We start from the raw sequence: 23924 nt of genomic DNA on the forward strand, positions 1-23924 counted from the left end.
AATTCCTGTAGGGTTTTTCTCCAGATAGGTAAGCAGTTATTGCCACTTTCTTACTTTTGTCATATTGGGCCCCTCACCACAAGAAGGATGTTGAGGCTCTGGAGCGAGTCCAGAGAAGAGCAACAAAGCTGGTGAAGGAGCTGGAGAACAGGCCTTATGAGGAGCGGCTGAGAGAGCTGGGGGTGTTTAGCCTGGAGAAGAGGAGGCTGAGGGGAGACCTCATTGCTCTCTACAACTACCTGAAAGGAGGTTGTAGAGAGGAGGGAGCTGGGCTCTTCTCCCAAGTGACAGGGGACAGGACGAGAGGGAATGGCCTCAAGCTCCACCAGGGGAGGTTTAGGCTGGACATTAGGAAAAAATTCTTCACAGAAAGGGTCATTGGGCACTGGCAGAGGCTGCCCAGGGAGGGGGTTGATTCACCTTCCCTGGAGGTGTTTAAGGCACGGGTGGACGAGGTGCTAAGGGGCATGGTTTAGTGTTTGATAGGAACGGTTGGACTCGATGATCCGGTGGGTCTCTTCCAACCTGATGATTCTATGATTCTATATATTCCTACAGCAGCAGTGAACATTCATAGTTATCTTCCTACTTTCTCTTTCCTCTGGTCATTTACACCAGGCCACTGAGCACTCCCCAACTCAATTTTTCTAGTTCCACACTAGTCTTACATTGACAACTACAAGTGTGACTGCCAACACAGCTACAGAAGAGCTAAGAATCACACAAATGTACTTATACACTGTTTTCTTTCACCCCAGGATCTTCTTCTGGGCCCCTCCTACTGTCCCTCTGCAGCTGGCACGACAGCAAGGAGATGGTGACACCAAGCAAATTCCCAAATACAGTGTATTGATTTAAAAGACTGATCTGGAACATCACAAATCAAGCTGATGCAGCTCGACGGGGCCGAAAAATAAACTCACATTCATCATTTTTTCTACAGGCATTACCATAGCCACGTGGTGACTGCATGCTCAGAAGAAACCAATAGCCCACAGGATTAATACTCACACCCATGCAAACCTGACCCTTTCTTAAGTGACTTGTGGTGTAAGCTATTTCCTAAACCGCCAGATCTCTGGCTCCTGTCAGACTATAGAAAGTAAGGTCTTCCCTTTAAATATAGTCCTAAAAGAGCCTCCTCCCCTTTCTCCCCCCCTTTTCCCCCCCCTTTCTCCTCCCCTTCCTCCTCCTCCCCATCCTCCTCCTCCCCATCCTCCTCCTCCCCATCCTCCTCCTCCCTTTTCTCCTCCCTTTTCTCCTCCCTTTTCTCCTCCCTTTTCTCCTCCCTTTTCTCCTCCCTTTTCTCCTCCCTTTTCTCCTCCCTTTTCTCCTCCCTTTCCTCCCAATTCTCCTCCTCTTCCTCCCCTACCTCCCCCTCCTCCTCCCCATCCCTGCACGCGTGGTGCCCGTGGTTATGGAATATCTGCCTGGACCGGCTGCCCCCACCCAGGGCAACGTGTAAGCTGGGGAGGGGGGTCTCTCCCGGGCTGTAGCTTTAATGTCTGAGCAAATAAAGGCTCTGGGGAACAGCTCTGCTGTTTGCCTGACCCTCCTGAGTCCAGTGTGGTGGCTATTCTAAAGCAGACTGTGAGAATTAATTGATAAGTTTTGCTGCGGCTGGTTTGTGAGTTTAATTATCTTGTCATATAAATCTGCCTTATATCAAGAGATAATATGCAATCTCCAGACATGTAGCTTAGGTGTAGCTGTTTTAGGCCAAGAGATAACCTGTCTTAGGGCTGTGAGAATTTATTGTTACGCTTCCTTGTCTTGTAAGATGTAGTTGTCTTAAGTCAAGAGGGAACCTGAAGGGAGTCTGCAGGCATGGTCGAATACGACAAAGAATAATGAGCATTCTTTGAAAATTTATATGGTTCTTTGCCTAAAACTAGTATATATACCCACTACTTTTGTAAGATGGCATGCCTTTTTTTAGAAGGGCATCCAATTCAGCACTGAATTCTAAATAAACATATTATTGCCTTTGCTTTGAAAACTTAGTCCTTTTTAATATTTTACCAATAAATTAGTGTTTCTCACAAGACTTTAAGTTATTGTATTTTTTGCAAATTAGGCAGAACGTCCCTCTGATAGAGTGGTTTCTTTCCAGCAGGGTTTTTTCCTAAGTCCTGTTCATCCTTTGAAGGTGATAACATCTTGTGTTTAGTGTGATTTGTGCTGAACAGATGATGCAGGAAATGTAACTGAATTGGCCCATGGCAACGAGGGGTTGGAACCAGATGATCTTTAACGTCCTTTCCAACCCAAGCCATTTTATGATTTTCTTCTGGAATCACCACTGTTTGGAGCCTTTCCCTAGCTCAAATGCAAGGTCAGGCAGAGAGCTGGCTCCAGATTAGCAAGAGTTTTGACTGTTGTGAAGTTCATAAAAACATTAACTTTAGTCTTAGGAAAGTAATAGAACATGCGTGAGATTTCTGGGAAAGTTTATACATGTGCACGTAAGTGGAAAATACATTCTGTCCTCAGCTCTTGTCTTGCTGCACACGATTGATGGAGATCACTCCTTTGTGTTGCTCAGGCCTGATAAACGGTGCTTGCTTTCTAAAACTCTAAAAGGAGTCTTGGAGAGTTCATTTGCCAGTGTTTTCTTTATCATTTCCTGTGTTCCCTTCCAGCCTCTGCTGCCAGTGTGGCGTGCCCATCCCACCCAACCCGGCCAACACCTGTGTGGGCTGCCTGCGGGCGCAGGTGGACATCACCGAGGGCATCCCCAAGCAGGGCACCGTCTACTTCTGCAAGCAGTGTGGCAGGTGGGTGCTCAGGACCTTCCTCATCCTCCCAGGGGTCAACAGGACACCCGCAACCCCGCATCTTCTTGGAGTGGGGCAGGGGGACCCCCTTCCTCTTCTCTTCCTGAGGGGCAGCAGCATACACAGACAGACAGATACACACACACACAAATACCACCCCCACCCTCTTCCTATGGCTCATCAGGGCAGGCGGACAGACAGACACGTGCATGCAGACACACGCACGCACAGACGCTCCACTAACCCCCCTCTCCTCCTGGACACACACACACACACGGACAGACCCCTATTCCCAGGTTGGGGGCAGAGGGACACACACCCTTCTTCCCAGGGGACAGTAGGACACACAGACACACACACCCCGCCTCCTCCCAGTGGTGGCAGGAGAGCAGGGCAGCCCCTGACAGCCACTGCTTCACACGCTTTCAGCAGGGCTTTTCTGATTTTCCAGTGCTTTCCCACTTTTCCTTTCTTCTGCAAGTAGGAAGGTGTTGGTGTGTAGGGTCTGGGAGATTTAAATGAGTGAGTTTATGGCTCCTGAAAGAAAAAAAGTGGGCAGATTGATAGGGATGGCAGTAAAAGCATGGATGTGCTTGTAGTTTGTGAATCTAATGTTTCAGGAGGCAAAACTTGTAGCTGCTTAATCAGTGTCAAACGTGAAGCTTGGTAGATAACTGCCCAGCTTTTGAGTGATGGAGTTTGCTGAAGCAGGTTCACATGCTGTGAAATGCTTCCTGTGCCATAGGTATCTCCAGCCTCCCGGCACCTGGATCCAATGTGCCTTGGAATCAAGAGAGCTTCTCGCTTTGTGCCTTAAGAAAATCAAAGCTTCGCTGAGCAAGGTGAGCAGCTGATCCTATTGGTGTTTTTAACACCCGTACTGTCATGCCTCTTAAAACATTCCAATTAAGGACAGAGCTTCCACAGAGATGTAACCTATATACAGTATGTAAACAAATGCAATCAGAGTAACTTTCTCTTGAAAGTGTTCTTATACATCCTACTTTCATTCAATGTGGCCCCCAAACAACAGCAATCGGCTTTTCCCAGTGCTTCTAAGAAGCAAAGGAAAGTAATAGACCTGGAAACCAAGATATAAGTGGTAAAGCAACGTGAGGAAGGAAAAAACATTGTTAAAATTGGCTGTGATCTAGGTTTGGCACATTGAATAAGGGATTGTGCAGTGTAATACTGTACAGTACTGTATGAAATTCTATAAATTATTTTGAAGGCATCCTCAAAATCATCATTGTGATGGCATTGAGTTGTTTTAAACAACCCCTGTCTCACTTATCAAGACAAGAGAAGATGGAAAACTTAAGCTCCGTGGTGCAGCTGGTAACTACAGTATATTACAGCTGTATTATTACGGTATTAATGTTGTTATTAATGTATTGCTGTAATTACTGTATTTCAATAATTGTTATTAATTTATGTGATATGTGTACTATGCTAATGTTAGGTTTGATTACTGGTGGTTAGGTTAGCTTAGGGTGGGTTATGTCAGGTCAAGTGTATACCTCAACTCACTTAATGATGAAATCAGATAATGATGCTCTGGTTCGAACCATACGAGATCGTTAGTGAAGCACGACAGCATGAGTACATCTGCTGGAAGTAGCTGAGTTGTTGTTCTTTCCCACGGGCAGGTCCGTCTGATCGATGCAGGCTTTATCTGGACTGAACCACATTCTAAGAGACTGAAGCTGAAACTGACTGTTCAGAAAGAGGTAACTGAAGGATTGTGGATTCTGTGTGTGGCTTTTTAAAAGCTTTTATGACAAACAGTATGATTTATCTATTTATTATTATTATTACATTTTAGATGAGTGGTTCTCTCTTGTAAAATCTAGCATGTGTTTACTGGCTTATCTTGAAGGAATATTAATTTCACCCTGCCTAAATTTTGTCATTAAAGTGCCCTTCATCACTGTTTGAAGAAGTTTATCAGCTGGTCAGTAACATTGGGGAAAATACCTCTAATATTTGTGATCAAATATTGCTGTCTGTCACCTGGTGTAGTATGGAATTTATTTCAGAGTGCTGGAGTAAAGTAGCTTTCTGCCTTGACAGGGCTGAGAGGAGACCTTTTAAACTTTTCTTTTGCAGGTGATAAATGGAGCAGTTCTTCAACAAGCATTTGTGGTGGAATATATAGTTCAGTCTCAAATGTGTGATGACTGTCACAGGATTGAAGCTAAGGATTTCTGGAAAGCTGTAGTGCAAGTCAGACAGAAGGTAAAGGCAAACTGATTTTTTTATTTGTTTGTGGCAGAACAATCAGGCAGACAAATCTTTGGGTGAATTTTTTATTTTCTTAGAAAAAGATGTACTCGCACTCGCATGCTGCCATAGTAATATATTTTGCCTTCTCGTTGGGTTTTTTCCTTACTGATTTTGGCTTAGAAAAACTTTTTTTGCCATCCAGTATTATTTGCATATTCTTTTTAAATGATGGCTGGCAGGACGATCTTGCATGAATTACTAAATATCCTTCTGTATTTTAGAGCGGTGTTAGAAACAATGGTGCAGATTGTTTATGAATATTTAAATCTTCTATAAAGAAAGCAGTATCTAGAAAACATTTACACCAAAATGAAAAACAGAAGCTTATATAATTTATTATAAATAGAGCACATCTCTGAAATCTTTTTGCTAACTTGGACTTTAGACTGTTCTTTCTCTAGATGATCTCTTCATGGAAATATTTATACTTCAAGGACACTGTGTTTGCATTAGATGGTTCTTAAATAACCTTGAAAATTTTATCTTTGGTTTTAGACTCTGCATAAAAAGACTTTCTTCTACTTGGAGCAGCTGATTTTAAAACATAGGCTTCACCATAATACACTTCGTATCAAAGAAATTCATGGTAAGTGAGGTGGCTTGTTTTGTTTGTCTTGAGGTAGAATGGATTAATCCATTTTATATTACAAGAGTGCTTGTGGTAGTAGCTATGTACAGGTAAGCAGCAGATTAATGAGCCCATGTATTGTATTTGGGGAAAAAAAACATAGTACTGGAAATGGATGATATGTTCATCAACATTTCTTTTCTTTAAGATGGCCTGGATTTCTATTATTCTTCAAAGCAACAGGCCCAGAAGATGGTAGACTTTCTTCAGTGCACAGTTCCATGCAGGTACATCATTTGCATTCATAGCCTTGAATAATTATAAGCTTTTAGGAAATGCCTTTTATCCTTCACGTTTAAAGAATTTTGTAAGTGAAAGTGTAAGGAACCTGTATTCCAGTTAAAACAGACAAAATCCCTTCTGGAGAAGTGCCAGGTTTTCCACTCTAGCCATTAGAAAATTAAAGGCAACAGAAAAGTGCACGAGGGTTAGTTTTCCATTTGTAGTACGTAGCTATGTACTTACGGTGCTGTACTTCGTGCTGATTATCTCCTGTTGCAAGAAATGTCCTTCTTCCTGCCTCAAGGCTCTATTTTCTGTGTTTTATAGGTCAAAATCATCCCAACGTTTGATCTCGCATGACATTCATAGCAACGTCTACAATTACAAAAGCACTTTCTCTGTGGAAATTGTTCCAATCTGCAAGGTAACTTCTTTCTCTCACTTTCAGGCTATCGTGTGAAGTGCGTGGAGTTCAGATTGGGTGATGGAGGCCTGGTTTATCGTGTATTTGTGGGGGTGGAGGAGTCTGCTCCCCACAAAACATGGAAAGGGCGCATAGCAGCTATCTTAAGGAAGTTATTGGGTGATATCAGGCAGAGAACTGAAAACACAAGTTAAAAAATAATTTAAATTTCTTAAAGGATTAAAAATTAAGGAAGTGTGAGTGTAAATTGTTTTCTGTTTGCCTGCAGGACAATGTTGTGTGTCTGTCACCAAAACTGGCACAGAGTCTTGGTAACATGAGCCAGATCTGTGTGTGCATTAGAGTGACAAGCACCATCCGCCTCATCGATCCTAGCACTCTGCAAAGTAAGTCAGGCATCCTTCTCTGCACTGTGGCAGCATTTGCTTTTTCTGCAGGCACAATTCTTTTTGTTTTCATGACATCTTCTGCTATTAGATGCTGGTATTGTAATGTGTCCGTACAATCACTGCCGTAGAAATTTAATAGCAAACTAAGACATAGTTCTCCAAGCTTGATTTCCATAGTTTCTTAGGCAAAATGTGCAGGGTCAGTATTAAGTTCATGGATGTTCTAGGTCTCTGCTAAGCACTTAACTTTATCAGATACATTCCTCTACAATTTGATGGCATCTAGTTTTTCTCTGGATTATTCAGTACCAGAAGCACCGTTCTTTGATTTGTTTTGCTGGTAAGCTTTACCAGCAAATACCTCTAATAAGGATACATCCAGGAGAGTGATTCCTGTGGATAAAAAGATCTGTACTTCAGACACATCATCTATGATTTGACTGTCGTGGGTCAACTGCTCTTGTCACATGAGTATGGGTCACATCCTAAATACTTGTGTTGCAGTAATAAACTTGAACAAAACGCATTTAGCAGTTGTCTTATTTTTGGCAAATGCTTCCTTTTCCGTTTAATTTCTTTGCAAGAAATTCTCTGCCTTGTGATTGCCTATGCTGGTGGCTTTTTTCCAGTTGCTGAAATTGATGGAAACACCTACTGGCGCCACCCTTTCAATAGTTTGTTCCACCCAAAACAACTGGAGGAATTTATCATTATTGATATCAATAGAGTTCAAGAAAAGAAAAAAGTTGCAGGTGCAGGAGCAGTATCAAACAAGGTAAGAATTCCTCTGTTTGATTCCGTGTTTTGGCCTTTCCTCTTCCCCCTCTCCCCTGTGCAGCTGAACTCATTTTTTGAGTCATTCTACTTTGCAAAGTCAGATGGATGCTTTTCCTTGTCTCACACCTCGCAAAAGTTCTTCTCAGGAAGGTGTGGACAGTGCTTTGGTTTGGAAATTACACAGGCATGATGTGAATTCCACTTTTTTCTGTTGAAGAGTTTAAACTACTTGACTATTATTATTGAAATTATTCTATATTAATTTTGCAAGTCTTCAATTATTAAATTGTTTATGAAGTATAGAAGCATTTCTATTTAATCAGAATTAATGAATCAGTATCAGGCATTTTCTTCTCAGTCAAAAGCTATATGTGATTGAAAGCTACAAAGTGAAAAACTCCATAGAAACAACCTTTGTGGAATCTTTGTGAAAAGTGGTTGGCGTATATGTTTTATTTGTAAAGGTGAGAAATGAGGAGTAGTGATACATATATTGGATGCTTGATATAGAAATACAAGTTCAATTACAAATGCAGTTTAAAACAGTAATATAGCAGTGCAAATGTTCTAACAGCACAGCAAGTTAAGCTTCATTTGATTACAAGAGTGTTTTCTTTTTCATTCCTCAAGCACACACTTGCTGAAGCCTGGGTACAGAAAACCTCAGAACTGAATACGGATCATCAGTATTTCTGTTCTACTCATTTGGGGCACATTCTGAATCCTGGCGACCTTGTCTTGGGGTCAGTTCTGTTTCTTGGTTTTTATTAAATTAATTACTTGATTTTCTGCAGGTTTATGTATTATCAAGGAAGTCTTGAACTGTTCTGATTTCTAAATGAAATGGGTAAAAGGGATAGAATCATTCATCTTGACCATGAAGACGTGATCCTAATACCAGAAATCTTTTTATTTTTTCTAGCTGAAATCATCTTGGGGAAAGGCCTGTTAGTAATGTGAGTCCTGAAGTGTTGACTTCAGAGTGCAGATTGGAGTAACAGTTTAGACAGAAATAGCTTAGAGGGGCTTTTAAAATACCAGGCAAGATCTGTTTGTTTCATAGTGAGTATCCTATGCAGCAATGACTAATGTGAATTTTTTTGTAAGATTGGGAAAATTAGGTGATCCTCAAAAAGGTGTAAACATGAATGTTATTGGAGCTGCTGTAAGCAAACTCAGTGGGTATCACTGCTTGGTTCAGGAGGCTGGGTGGTGCTACTGGACAGAATTTGGTAACGGCAGCTTCTAAGAGTCATTCATAGTTATATCAGCTGCATATTGATATGGATTTTATTTGCTCTGTACTTCATGTGGAAACATGTACCTTTCTCAGGAGCTGTAACTTACACTATGTTGCTCTTTTATACAAACATAGGCTATATTGAGTTCAGTTTTGTAGACTTACCTAGAACGGTAAGATAAAAATACCTGTTTTCATTTCAGATTCGACTTGGCAAACTGCAACTTAAATGACGAGTTTGCCAATAAGATGAACCCACACCATATCCCTGATGTGGTAAGACCGTTTTCTTTCTTTGTACAAAGTTCTCTACGTTACCAAAGAGTATTGGGGAATATGATTTAATAAGGAATGCTCACTAGTTCCTTAGCGCCAAAGAAGAAGGGATATTAATACTGAAACTCGAATAGCATCTAATTTTGAGAATGATTTTCTCACTGCTTCAATTTTTGTGTGGTTGTTAAATAATACGTTTACTTTACCTTTCCTTACTTTTTATTTCTGTTCAAATCACCTCGCACGGTGTGGTGAAAACTGTGTTGCAACTCCAGCATGTGTCTGCCTCTTCAGGACATTACACAAAGTGTTTGGAAGCTTTCAAATTGACAAATTCTATATAAATTTGATATAAAAATTCTGAGTGCCAAACCAACTCTGCTGTTTGTTCATCTGAGTTTACAGTTGCCCAAGTCTAGACCTGGGTGTTGTTTTAGATGTTGAAAGAGCATCATCAACGATACTGAAGGTGTGTGCGTGTGTAAAGACTTGCTGTTTCTCACTGTAGGTATTAATAAAGAAGAACTATGACCGTAGCAAACGCCAGCGTCGCAGAAACTGGAAGCTGAAAGAGCTAGAAAGGGACAGAGAAGGCGCGGATACAGATGATGAAAGGTTCAGTATTTGCCATGAAGCTTTCCAGTTCCTCCTACGTAGGATACTGTGCCAAGTCTAGAAATATCCTTTCTGGTTTTCTGCTGAGGTTGAAACCAGTATTAATGCCTAAGGTGTGTGCTGACTGTGAAGCAGGCGCAGGCAGATGCCGATGGTTCTGTCTGAGTGTGGTGCTTGCTCATAGGACAGGTTGCTGCCGGTGTGCTTTGAAGAGCAGTTATCTCTTTACATTTTTCCCCTTTCCCTAGCACAGAAAGTGCTTTATGCATACGCACCTTATTTATGCTTATACTGTCTTGGCTGCCAAGTTTTCTGGAAATGCAGATACTGAGGACAACGGGCTGGGGAAGGGGGTAGAAACAGGCTGAATCCTGAAATCTTGAAGGTGGCTGCAGTTTTTTTAGGTTTAATGTTGCAAAATATAAAAACTATTTTTATGTTTTTTCCAAGCAGAGCTTAAGTCACAAGATAAGGGAGTAATATAGGAAGCATTGTCTGCAGCTTTTGGTTTGTGTCTGTCTAGGTAAAGTTTTCACTTTGTGAAAACATGCTCATCACTGGTTTTGTTCAATGACAAAGCTGATACAACACCAGCAGATTCTAAATAATGAATGACATTGTGAAATAACTGAGTAGAAAATATGAGGCAACTAGGGTAAAATGAGGACAAGCAAACTGAACAAATTCTTTGGAAAATAATAGGTAATAATTTTAAAAAAAAAGCAGAAGGAATGAGTTGGAAATATGGGAATGTCTTGGAGGGCTTGTCCAAAGGACCACAGACTGCAATTCTTCCTTGGAGTATTGTTTCTTTGATTTTATTTTCATTTATAAACTTGCGTAAATCTAAGGAAAAGATGAGTAAATACATTAAACATCTTTTACAGACAATACCAGGACTTCCTTGAAGATCTTGAGGAAGATGAAGCCATAAGGAAGAATGTGAACATTTATAGAAGTAAGGCTTTTTTGAACCATTTAATTGCATGTAACTAGATCATGACTATTTGAGTGAAAATATTTTTGCTGAAGTTCTGTATTTGGATTCTTTGAACTATTCATGCCTGGAGAAATGCTGTAATGTACTAGCTTCAGGTATCCTATGTATTTCATATGCACTGAATGGATGTTGATGGGGTTTGTTTGCTTGCCTTTAAAATGAGAGAGAGAGATGTTTTCTCTCCCGCACAGAAAACCTCTGCTGGGTGAAGGATTTGGTACATAATTCAGCATCTTCCATGAGAGCAATTGCCATGGGATTGTTGGGTTTTAGGAGGGCTTTGTCAGGATTGGTTGGGTTTTTTTCCCCTTCCTTACTTCCTCAGGGTTGTTCAGGGGGATTTGGGTTTGATTTCTTTGCTTAGCTGTTTGTTGGCATTTTTTTCTGTTGTGTTTTTAGATGCAGATGTTCCAGTGGAGAGCGACACAGACGATGATGGTCCTCCACGAATAAGTCTAGCTGAAATGCTAGAGGATCTTCATATTTCTGAGGATGCCACCGGTGGGGAGGGAGCAACTATGATGACAGAATAAAAATAGTTCATTAAACAATGCAATTAAATATTCCTTTGGTAAGGAAAAAGTACCCTAAACATAAGTAGACGTTACAAACTGATCACGTGGTCATGAAAAGTAATGTGATAACTAGCACTGTATCCCTTATTAATGGTCCTGAATTTATATTTTATACATAATTCTTCTAGAGAATTAGCAATTAAAGTTAAATTTCTGGTGAAAGCATCATGATACAAGTTCCACCCATTGCTGAGTGCTCTCTCCTTGCAATTTCTGCAGTGTGAAGACCAGCTGACTAAGTTCAGGTTTATATATTGGTAGTAATAATTGTCTTGTGCTGAAGACAACTGATAAAGAAGGAAATCCAGGGGAGAGGGTTTATTCTAGTTTGCTAGGTTTGTACCTACTGTTTAATGCTTTTGTTTCTTGACATGTGAAGGATTTTGCCCATCTTAATCTTCCTGGTGCAATGGTTTGAAGCCTTTTATGATATTACTAGATTATTCCTTATAGCAGTATTTTGAGGAAGCTCAAGAATGTATTCTCTGTTCCTTTGGTAAGGGAACTCCAAGTAAAGATCTATACACAAGAAAATTTCCCTGTAAACGAATTGAAGATGCAGTCTGTGATCAGAAAGACTGGAAACTTCTGTTAAGTATAAAGAAAATTGTGCTGTACTAATTCTATATCTGTATCAATGGATTAAAAGCAATATGCATAATGTCTAATTAATACAGCAGGTATGAACTATTAAAAAACTATACAGGTAATTTTGGTCCATAATGATTTAGTTAACTTTAGTTAACATCTCTCTCTACTGTAAGCCTACAGAGGACATAAAAGTGTTGTAGGAGGATGTTACATACATTCGTCTGGATTTAGTTCACTTTACTGCACAAAGGTGGTTCAACAGAAATTTTACTAATACTTTTATGTTTTAACTCAATATAAATACAGAAGTGCACAGCAAGAGTCGTTTTGTCACTGCTGTTTTCTAACTTCAGGAAAAAATATTCAAAATAAATGATATATGTAAAGGAGGGAAATACTAATGTAAAGTTGGAAAAAATAGAGATGTGTAGGAGCATTCATCTAATGGGCTATTAATGATTCCTCTATTAGGGGTCTGTGTAGCTTAAAGTAGAGCTGCACATAATGTTTCACTGCTTGTATGCTTGTGAGAAATACACAGTGCTGAAAACTCCCTGTTTCTCTGTAGTGTCAGGTGAGGGGGTGTCTGGAGCACTTCTCTGTTTTGCTGTACTTCACAGCTTTTCAAGGCCTCCAAGAAAGGTTATGAAATAATTAAGGAGAGAGTAGTGTCTGGCCTGCTGCCAGGTGCGAGAAATGTTTGCTTTGTTCCTTAAATGTAATTTTTTGCTTGAGTGTTTCCACAGCGATGGCAATCTGCTGGATTTCCAGCTTACTGTCTGAGCCCAGCCATATGCCATAGAAGGCGAAGGTATTCATGATTCTGAAAGGGGGGGGGAAATGGGAATTTGGAAAGGTGATTTTGACGTAATGAACCTCTAAAATGTCTGTTGGCATTGTCAGCAGCTCAGCCGTCCCTCAGTTCTTCTGTGTGTTTGGGTCACACCGAGCGCTTCTGCTCAGCGTTGTGTATTTTTAACTATGTAGAAGAGCTGTTAAGAAAAATCAATCAAGCTGCTGGGAACTAAAGGTACAATTTATCTCATCACAGTAGTTTAGTTCAGTATAGGTAAGGCATAAAATTGCTCAAAATATACAAAACGTTAGCTGTGTAGCTAAGCAGAATTGTCACTATAATAAAACCCTTTTATTCTACAAATTTTACAGCAGCTATACCTGCCAGTAGTGTTGGGGTGATGCAGATAAACTCAATTCTCATGACCATGTGGTAAAATCTGTGAAAAATGAAAAACTAGTGCGTAACCTGTAGCCAACAAGTGCATTTGTGACTGGATGTGGTTTGCGTTGTGATTTTTCTGACAGGTAAAAATGATCAAGCTTTCATCTTGCGTCGTTTTCCAGTATGCTTCCTGTTGTTGGCAGGTGAAGGAGGAGGTGGAATAAAAGCTCATTTTAAACTGTCCTGTTTTGATCAACCCTTTTCATTCCTCTAATGTTTTCCTTCATGGTGCCTTGCAGTAATTTCAGATTTTCAGATGCTGTCGTGTCCGTCATCCTGTTTGTTACTGGAGATGCCCCTCTTCCTTATCCCCCCTGTGGTCTGTTGCCAGTCTGCATTAGGTTTCAAGCATTTTTCAGCAGAGTCTTGTCTGGAAAGGTCTTATGCTACAGCTGTTAGGCAAACAAGTCTTCGATCTAAGTCTACTGCTTGGCTTTTTGTGCATTTGTTTGCTCGCTGCTAACACATAGTAACGGCTTTTGAAGGAGTGGGCGAGCTGTGTGTACTTGAAACCAAAGTTAGTTCTAATTTTAGGTTCTTGAGTTTACAGTGTCCCTTTAACATTTAAAGACCTGGGAGCCAAAAGAGGCTTAGCTGATGTACTGGCAAATGAAATGTTAGCCAAGGTCTTCTCACTGCCCCTGGGTAAGTAATTCGGCAAAAGGTACTTAATTCACAATAGATAGAAAGTCTGTATCTTGCCCTGCATCTCTTTCTGAAAATCTGCCTGTGGACTGAGCCACAGTTTAAAGCTCCCCTCCTTTTACACAGACATTGCCTCAGGATTTTAAGTCACAGCTGCTTCACGATTAATTTGCTTTTAATGTATTTTGAATTGGAAGGGTTGAAACGTAATGTCTCTCTAGTTTACATGGGGACGAGAGGGGTTTCTTTGAGATGTGGATGTATTCATGTGTGTGTACTGGCTTTGACACAGAGCAGATGCAATAGTGAGTACCAAGCAGTAGCAGTTCATAGTCATTTCTGGATAGTGAAGCAGATGTTAAAAGGTTGTTTGAAGTAATTAAATGTGGTGATTAAATTTGAAGTGTACTTGCCACAGGTAGGAAGCCAATTAAAAAAAAAAAAGGCAGCACAGCCCACTGATGAGATTCTGTTTCAGCAGAAAAGAAGTTTTGTCCTTTGAAACAGTCAATGTTCTGTTCTTTCAGAAGCAAGGCTTCTTTTACAGTAAGGAACTAAAGAGGAACTAAATAAGGCTTCACACAGCCTTTCTGCCCTGTCACTGGGGCTTCCCTGGCAAGGAATGGTGGGAAAAGAAATACTTAAGTTAAGGGAGCTTCACTCTCCCCACTAGTGAGTTACTGGGTGGGAGAATGGAGATAGAGAAAATGCAAGACTAAATTTAAACTCGAAGGTTTTAGTGCTGAATTTCCATTTTGCTTAGTGCATCACTTTCGGAGGCTCAGTTGCCTCAGTGAACAGCATGAGGAGCAGCTCTTGTGGGCATTTGATGTGTTAGTGTGATTCTAGATGATTTTATTGAAATTCAGAGTTCTGTTTGAAAAAAAATGAGTTTGCATTTGTCATGGGAGAAGCTGTCCAGAACTTTGTAATGACTGGAAGCTTTTTGCTCAGGAAATGCTGCAGGAGAACATTATGTTGCAAAGACAATATACAACCTTACAGCATAAAAGCTGGATAATTGATGGAAACAAATAGGGATGATTCAGGTATGCAGTCACTTGCCACTTTTTCTGTAGAAGTTCCCACAGAAAAACTGAGATGTGCCTGCGATTAAGGTGATAGTCCACCTGATGTCACTATTCCTTCATGTTAATGGCCCCAAAAGCAATCTGTTCAGCTGTTCACAAGAAAAGTTGGCTATAAATTCTGAAAAACTAGTTTCTGCCAGTGTAGTTCCTAATATTTTCATTTCAGTTTAAAATAACATTAACTAAGGAAAAAAATAAGAGAAAAGCTGCTTTGATCTTGATGTTAGAGGACTCACTCCTGCCAATCTGCTCCTCCTGCCAGCAAATCCACTTTACTTATGCTTTGTCAAGGCCACTTCTTTTAGCTGCATTCTCCCAGAAGAGTTAAATATAGGAGTGAGACTCGCATTCTGGGTTTCAGAGGGATTTTGGCAACGTTTGCTACAGCTCATTCCAGAATGTAGTTGCGTAGCAAAGAACGTTAGCACCTTCAGAATTTGCTGATATTTTCTGCACTTCACTTTTGTCATAAGCTGAGTGTGGGAACCTGGTTAAGACATGTAAGGAGAAGGAATGAAGTTTAACATTAAACAGAATCTCAGTTCCTTGAGCATCAAGAAAGAGAAGTGTAAATTGGGTATTCAGCTTTAGAAAATTAAACAATTATAAGCAATGTAACTAATTTTTCACATGAGCTAAGAAAATATTTCGAGTGTGTCAAGGACTGAAAGGACTTGCAAGACTATTTTAAAATAATCGCTGCTCAATGCAGATTCTGTAAAATAGAAGGAAACTGTTTAAGCTTTAACGTATTTGGCAGGTTGTATACCACTTAGCATGATGAGACTTCATGCTGTATGGGCTCTAACAATTACAATTAACAGCTATTTTACTACTGTAAGTCTTTTTTAATTCCTACATTTTTGCAGGGTGGACCTGAGATTAAAAGGGCTGCAATTTTTATCACATGACTCTGCTGCAGTGACTTCATACTAATGTATGAAAGCTTGACACATTTAAGCAAGTACCAATGCAGTAGAAGTCCTCAAAGTCTTTGTTCACAGGTCCAGGTGTGGTTTAGATTTTGCCTTAAAAGGTGAATCATCGTATCAAAATCAGTCAAGAATTACAGCCTTTAGGAGCTCTGAATCCGCCAAGCAGGGGAGGTGTTGAGGCACTGCCCAGTGTTGCCCTCTTTGCATCTGATGCTCTGTGGAAGCCTTGTCACAGGTTCCCAACGCAGCACACACAGATTTAGTCCCAAAGCTGAGGATTTGTGAAAGTTGGCATGCTAAGAAAGGAGATGCTGAGGCCAGCCCAGTGGAAGTGCTCCTACCAACACTGATGAGAGCGATTGCGCTTGGGCCGCCCTTCCAGCTGGTTCTCAAAGGCAGTTGCTCCTCAGACTTCCACCATCCCTGGGCTTCCGTGCCTGTTTCTATACCAGTGTGCTAAATCACAGAATCATAGAATAACCAGGTTGGAAGAGACCCACCAGATCATCGAGTCCAACCATTCCTATCAAACACTAAACCATGCCCCTCAGCACCTCGTCCACCCGTGCCTTAAACCTCTCCAGGGAAGGTGACTCAACCCCCTCCCTGGGCAGCCTCTGCCAGGGACCAATCACCCTTTCTGTGAAAAATTTTTTCCTAATGTTCAGCCTAAACCTCCCCTGGTGGAGCTTGAGGCCATTCCCTCTCGTCCTGTCCCTTGGGAGAAGAGCCCAGCTCCCTCCTCTCTACAACCTCCTTTCAGGTAGTTGTAGAGAGCAATGAGGTCTCCCCTCAGCCTCCTCTTCTCCAGGCTAAACACCCCCAGCTCTCTCAGCCGTTCCTCATAAGGCCTGTTCTCCAGCCCCCTCACCAGCTTTGTTGCTCTTCTCTGGACTCGCTCCAGAGCCTCAACATCCTTCTTGTGGTGAGGGGCCCAGAACTGAACACAGGATTCGAGGAGCGGTCTCACCAGTGCCGAGTCCAGAGGGAGAATAACCTCCCTGGACCTGCTGGTCACGCCGTTTCTGATACAAGCCAAGACGCCATTGGCCTTCTTGGCCAGGTGGTCTGGTGTTGCTCAAGACTTGGATCAAACAAAAGGATGTGTACACTCCAAGTAGGATTTTAAAGGAATTTTTGTCAGTCCAAACTGTGACAATGTTGAAACAGCTGCTGTTTAACCTTCACAGCCCCTGAACTCCATATAGTTTACTCATTTACCACATCTTCCTTCTTGCCTGGATTTGCTTTCCAAAGACTGCAATTTTCATTTTGACATGGTCTCTTGGAAGGAATCCTATTGCTTTGGCTTTCATGCTCAGCAACAAGGTCAGTCTGAGTTAAAATGCTTTGTAAAAGTTTGGGCATTCCTAGCTACTCCAGATTTTCTCTAAGTTTGATGTGATTCTTTAGTGTCCCTTCCAGTAGTATAGACATAAAGCTTCTACAAGCGTCACTGCCAGGCAGCTTACAGTGCTGCATTCCATACCCAAATGACACGTCAGTCATATCAGGTGCAGTTCAGATCATACACAATTCCTGGCTCTCCAACAGGATGCGAGATGCACACAAGATTATTAAATCTAAAAAATAAATTCTTTTAAAGTAGATTTCTACTACCATTTTCAAAAATAATCAAAGGACAAGTTCAAGTATTATACTGGGTTTGATCCCTTAGTTTTATACTGAATATGATGTACATGGGATGGAATAAACTGTTGGTCAGTTTTGGGTCACCTCTCCTGTCCATTCCTCCCTCCCTTCAGGTGCAACCTGTTTTCACCTCTTTCACTCACAGCATTCAACCAAGTTGAGGAGCCTTTCCTCTCCATAGGGACAGATGAAAGCAACAGTCTTTCTGCATACTAGTGCCCTGTTACTTTGGTGATAATCATATTTTTTAGTGTTATCAACTCTAGATGCAGACACTGTCTGAGAACACGGAGTTAACTTTCATAAAATGAAGTTACTTGGATGAGGTTTAGCTGAAAAGTCAGAAAATTGATTCTGCTTTAGCTCAAACCACAACATTGACAAACATTCATACTTTCAAATTCTTACCTGTGTCCCCCCTGAAATATATCCACAAAAATTTCTATGTCAGTACTACTCTATGCAATATTTACTGGAAATGCAACCAATGTAGGAAGAAGTAATTTCTTCTAACAAGTAAGACTAAAGCTAAGCTGTTGCATAAAGTAGTTTCAGCTGAGCATGAAGTTAGGCAGAAAGTTTCAGCCAAGTAGGACTGAGTAATTTATGGTCAGCTTTGTAAAAGGAAACAGATCTGCTGTAAACTCGACAGTGTTCCAAACAAATACACACAGGACTCAATGAAGATGTTCTGTGGGATGTAGAGATTTTAAGTGCTGACAAGTTCATCCTAAGAAACAGGATTTTCAAGTCAGAAAATGAATAGCTAAGATAAGAACTCAAATTACCCTCAGAGGTAAATAATAGCATAGAAAAATGCATGCTTCGTAGAAGCAAAACAACAAAATAACAAGGAACATGAACTTATCTGAGGTCTCCAAAAATTGTTAGAAGTTATCAGTAGCAGAGAAGATAAAGTTCTGGGCAAAGAAAATCATCATCTTTATTGCCTTTAGGAAGTTCAAACTACTTGGATGGATGAAAAATCAGATTATAGTTTAATGAGAGATGAACTGTGAAGATCTTGTAATAACAAACCTTCCAAATGAGGATGCTGTGAACCTATGATTCTGTATTGTAGTTGTAAAGATCAAACAGTTCATAGGATGCTGTGAACCTACAATTCTGTATTGTAGTTGTAAAGATCAAACAGTTCATAGTGAACAGTGTATTTTAGCAGATGTTTACTATCTTGCTCTTTAGTTTCAGCTCTCACTGAACCAGCACCAGTAAGTTGAGCAGTTTTAATACAACATTCCTTCTAAAACCTCAGTGAAACAATGATCTGAATGGTGCTTCACGTCACCCTCACTTTCCTGTTCAACGTAGAGTATCATATATTAGTATCATATATTAGTATCATATATTAGTGTTTGATAGGAACGGTTGGACTCGATGATCTGGTGGGTCTCTTCCAAACTGGTTATTCTGTGATTCTGTGATATGACATAAACTTCCCCTGTATAGACGCATGTACAGGGAGGTCAGATATCTTTGCAGAGATGGGGAGTGGAAATGAGTACCAGCCTGGTTTTATGCCAGAAACATGGTCAAATTAATGCTGCATATTTAACTCCACATTTGCAGATACTAAAAGACATTCTTTTATTGACAGAATGTTGCTCAGCAGCCCCTGCTGCATATACCAGGGAACCCAGTGGTTTACAGACCTCGGAGAGAGCAAGAAGCACCTCCTCTTTGTGTATCACATAGATAACAGAACTGCAAACAGCAGCTGCAACCAACCATCTCTTCTCCCATGCACACCCACCCAAATACTCAACCCACAGGGACTGTGGAAAACAGGCGTGTGGCATTAGTAGCTATCTACTTATCTAATGTGTTGTCATTAAGGTTTGATACTTTCTTTTTAAGCAAGCCGATTCTCTGATAGCAGTTAGAAGAACAAGCAGCCCTCCCAGCAGCTAAAAACCAACCTCCTACTCATGTGGACTCTGTCCATGTGAGCGTCTGTGCAAAATCTGCCTGCAGAAGACTGGTCTGTCTATGCAAGAAAGGTTGTCCAAGAAACTTACCTTGTTCTTGGTTGTGCAAGAAACTTAAGTACAGCAGGGTAGAAATGCTACTGGTGCTAGCAAGATGTCCAGACATAAGGAAGAAATTCTTCATGATGAGGGTGTTGAGGCACTGGCACAGGTTGCCCAGAGAAGTTGTGGCTGCCCCATCCCTGGAGGTGTTCAAGGCCAGGCTGGATGGGATCTTGGGCAGCCTGATCCAGTGGGAGGTGTTGCTGCCCAAGGCAGGGGAGTTGGAATTAGATGATCTTTGAGGACCCTTCCAACTCAAACCATTCTATGATTCTATGAAAAAGCCACAGAAAACTGAACTTGGTGCAGGTGTCCTCAGAGAAGGGTGTGCAGGCAGGAATTGCAGGGAATATTCCATTTCCTATTCCTCTTGAAATAGTTTCTATTTCAGGAATGCATTGAGAAGTTTAGATTCGTGCCACATCCTCAGGTTTGAAAAACAAATGCTGTGGCCACTCAGTGCAGACTGTGGAGCCAGTATAAACTGCTGATGAAAAATAACTTCAAAAAATATTGAAGCAGACTGTTAATCTCTGCTCCATGGCAGATAGCATCTGTTCTCACACAGCTGGGGTAAACACAGCAGGTGTACGGCTGGTTTAATGGGCACCAAAATCATATCAGCGCCTGACCTTGATCAAATTTCCATTGCCAGCTCAGCACACCCAGGTCTGACATTAGCAGATCTGGAGCCGTGGCCTTGTTTTATCCAGTCAACACCTCCAGCTGCTGGCCAGAGCGCGGCTTCCAACAGGGAACCTGCCCAAGCAGGTCAGTGTTTTGAAACTGAAAATTCAAGGTGGAGTTTGAATGTAGTATCTATAATCCTGTTCTGTAGACAAGAGTCCAGTGATACGTAGAGAAAAGATCACACTGAGTAAAATTAGGCAAGAAGTTGCCACTTAGCCCCTTGTTTCTTTTTTTTTTTTGGTGTTCAGCAGGCTCTCTCCAATTTGCGCAGCTGAGCTGGGATCTTTGCTGCTGCAGAACTACACGAAGAGCTGAACTGGTGCCACTGTCACCAGCAGACACACAGGAGCCAGCCCCTGCCACATGCAAACAGGGCAGCTCAACAGGCACGATCCTACGCTGCTCTTGCAACAGAAGCACGAGGCACTCGAGGCAGCCACAACAAACACCCAGTGGCTTTGGGCTGGAGAGACCAGGAAAGGGTGGCAGTATACAAAAACATGCCTGGGATAAGAGTTCCCACTTGCCAGCCTTATGTCAGACTCCTTAGTGTTGGCAAATACTGTAATTTAGTGTAAATATATTTACCTTGGCTTGCTTATCCACTGAGCTTTCTTTGCAGGGCTACAGTGCAGTATGTGTACATCTCTCCAGCACATATAACGCAAATTACTGCATTTACCTGTCATGATATTACTTAATTACAACATAGAACTGGATTCCAATCTGAAAGCGTTGAACAGAAGGTTTTTTTTTTTTACAAACTCAGAGATTACTTGGGCACTGCCAAAAGAGTTGAAAATATAAGCTCAACTGCCCTCATTTTCCCAAATAAGCTATTTTCATATCCTATCTTATTTTCCAGTAACTATAAAATGAGAAAGTAACCTAATCTCCCATTGAGATGTCAAATTGTATACTGTCACAGTGTAGCCATGACACATACTAAGTGTCTTCACTTTGTTTTATTTCGTCTATGACCAAATCTTGTTTCATAAGTCATTTGATTGCCACTTCCTAATAACATCCTCTGCTTTTGAAGAAGAGGATATTCTAGGAGTGTCTCTGTGCTTGAAGGATGTAAGAAAACTCACTTCAGTGTAAGTGGAAGCAATGCTGCGTTTCTGTTACTCTATATGGGCTCTGCTGCCACTCTATCTCCTCTGAGGATGACACAGAACATCGATTCTTGTTGCCAGGTTCACTGTATTGGTACTTAACCCCTGGCCAGTTCCAGTCCATGTCCACTGTTCCTAAGACCAAAGCTTAAAAAACAAGGACTTTCAAACAAAGCCAGTTACTGGGTATCTACCAAATTAGTTACAAAGCCTGCAGTCTCAAGAGTTCTTGTTTCAGACACTACTCAACAGGTAGATATAAAAGGGAGAATAAAAATTTTAGGATAAAAGGAGAGATATGGTAATTTAGGTAGGGTTTTATTGTTTTTCCAAGCGAAATGTTCCTACCACAACTGAATATGTAGTTCCGTGCTTTACCAGTGTTCTGTAAGTAAAACAAAGAATAATCTTTTTTAAAAGCTCAAGAAAATGAGAACTTTATTGTAAATTTTTATGGAAGTAAATCCCCACATTTTTAATACATCAACAGCATTATTTGAATAATGATGACAAACCAGTCAAGTAATTTATTGCATTAAATTATTGAGGAAACTAAATAAATAATAAAACTATTCTATAAATACACACATACCAAGCTTAGAGAAGCAGCTTATAGTTCTACAGTATTGTACAAAACCTTTTGTGTACATAGCTCTCCTGTCACAAAGCTATGGCAGACAAGAACAAACATATACCATGTAATTTCTCAAGAGGAAGACTCTCCACTTCCAAGCAGCTCTCCCTGGAACCACCAGATATGCAGCACAGTTGTTTCTGTACCCAACTCAGCTTCATAACTCCATCCAGGCTTTAAAATTGAAAACTCTTTAAGAAACAGTCAGTCAAATGATAAAAATAAGGGCTGATTGAAATTGGTTTGGCAAGACAATTTGCTGTCAGAGCGCCCCAGAATACAGAAGAACATTAGGAGATACTGTAGAGAAAAACAGTCTTTGTACACATCCTGAACCAGTTTCAAAACAAAAACTGAGTTCTAAGAAAAACGCTTTCTTGATCCAAAAGTCATTGTCAGGTTGCCAGTGTTACTTCACAATAGAAACAGCATTTTCATGTTGGTTCCCAAATAAGTCCAAGAGGAATTGAAAGGCTGTGCTAATGTGGGCAGAGGCAAAGATATAAGAAGTGTACAATACCATAACTAACATAGTAATGTTGAAAGTGTAGAAGAGCACTTTTTCCCAGGGCTCCATGAGGTAGCAGCAGGTGATTAGTTCAAACTGGCAGAACAGCCAGTAGAGAGAGTACGTCATGCTCTTAATATCCATCTTCAGCTTTGTGCCACTTCTGAAAGCCTTCCCTATTACAATAAAGGACAGTCAGTAGGAATAGAAACCTCAAAAAAAGAAAAGCAAAAATCTATACAAAAACCTATACAAAAACATTGTATGGGCAGCAACTCCATGCTACTTGGTTTGCTCATACTGACCATTTCTAGCAAACGAGGTTTTAAGAATAGTTTACAAGAGATCTAAAATTCCAAGACTGCACATATACATTTTAAAGGATAATACATGATCATATAACAACAGATGAGCATGAGTCATTCTTTTACCCTGTCCCATAAAAGGCTTCATCTGTATTCCTTTTCCCTTTCCTACATACAATTCTGAACATGATGGTCCAATTGAGACTACTATGTATTGGGCACCGTTATTTATCAGGGAAGCTCCGTAATATCTCTTTTTTCCAGAAATTGGTTACCCAATAATTGCTGCCATTCTGTTCTCCAAGCCAAACTCTACTTTCATAACTTTGCCTTGCACTGAATTATTTAAGACACTGTTGAAGCTGCTTAATTCAGAAAGCACTTCAAACTCTCTCTCCTTCACCACTCATGGATTTTGACATAGAACTTGGCTAAAAGTCTGATTTCAGCTTCTGCAGAGTGAATTTTATGTCTTCTGCTTCAGTTGTTGCTGGAATGAAAACTGGGAGCATGCAGAATACCACAGATGCAGAACTACAACAAAAGGAAACTATATACAGATATCCAGCTTCCTCTGCAGCAGAGATTGAATTGATCTGCTGCCAGAATGAAAACATAAACATTTATTTTAAAGCTTTGTGTTCAGATTAATGCTAATAATTACTGAGTGTTACATTATATAGTTACCAGAAGACAGAACTAGAGAAGTAAAGGGAAAACAGGACTGTTCCAGTCACTGCCTGGTGCTTCTTTTGGTAAATCCACTGCTGTAATTTGGTAAATAAGAGGAGATAAAACAAAAGCTGTGATTCTCCTCATTTTAAATTCAAAGAAAAGAACTTATGGTGATGTCAAGATCTGTGGAAAAAAAATTAATTCCACAGAAATTAAATACAACTTCATAGAAATGGGATTTTATCATAACAAAAGCCACTGCCTTCAGTTTTGAGAAAAAAAATTGCCTCGCCTTCTCCATTTTACTTCCATAGGACCCCACTTCTCTTCTGCCTGACAGGTGAGATAAACTAGATAATGTTTCTGCAGTTAAGAATTATTATTAACTACTTTTGGCAATATCCTTACTATATCCATCACATTTCTGTACATTGCATGCATTTTTTACTAAATCTAGGTTATACCTAAGCCTCTTATCATCCAATGTATTGCCAAGCTACTTAGAGGAAAGGGTTTTTTTACAAAAAATTACTTTTTAAAAAGTAGAACTTACCTCTTCTCTTCTCCCTGATGACAAAATGT

At 40.5% G+C, this 23924-nt stretch overlaps 1 protein-coding gene across 1 annotated transcript; it reads left to right on the forward strand.

Annotated features, from left to right (window-relative positions):
- The first annotated feature begins 1372 nt into the window (after positions 1 to 1372).
- NMD3 (NMD3 ribosome export adaptor) lies at positions 1373 to 12632 on the forward strand. The gene is made up of 15 exons (XM_069865141.1): positions 1373 to 1461; positions 2643 to 2777; positions 3523 to 3619; positions 4427 to 4507; positions 4887 to 5015; positions 5559 to 5649; positions 5840 to 5918; positions 6241 to 6337; positions 6606 to 6723; positions 7356 to 7501; positions 8134 to 8246; positions 8947 to 9019; positions 9528 to 9634; positions 10522 to 10592; positions 11034 to 12632. Exons 1-15 carry the CDS (start codon positions 1418 to 1420, stop codon positions 11165 to 11167), a joined length of 1515 nt encoding a protein of 504 aa, XP_069721242.1. The 5' UTR covers positions 1373 to 1417; the 3' UTR covers positions 11168 to 12632.
- The last annotated feature ends 11292 nt before the right edge of the window (positions 12633 to 23924 follow it).

This window comes from Phaenicophaeus curvirostris, chromosome 10, assembly GCF_032191515.1.
Source record: "Phaenicophaeus curvirostris isolate KB17595 chromosome 10, BPBGC_Pcur_1.0, whole genome shotgun sequence".
Classification (NCBI taxonomy): Eukaryota; Metazoa; Chordata; class Aves; order Cuculiformes; family Cuculidae; genus Phaenicophaeus; species Phaenicophaeus curvirostris.

Excerpts from the sequence above, each read along its gene's own strand:
- NMD3 (XM_069865141.1), top strand. The coding sequence starts at position 1,418 with ATGGAATATCTGCCTGGACCGGCTGCCCCCACCCAGGGCAACGT. Across the intron at positions 1,462-2,642 it reads GCCCCCACCCAGGGCAACGT|CCTCTGCTGCCAGTGTGGCG; the intron begins GTAAGCTGGGGA and ends GTTCCCTTCCAG. Across the intron at positions 9,020-9,527 it reads CACACCATATCCCTGATGTG|GTATTAATAAAGAAGAACTA; the intron begins GTAAGACCGTTT and ends TTCTCACTGTAG.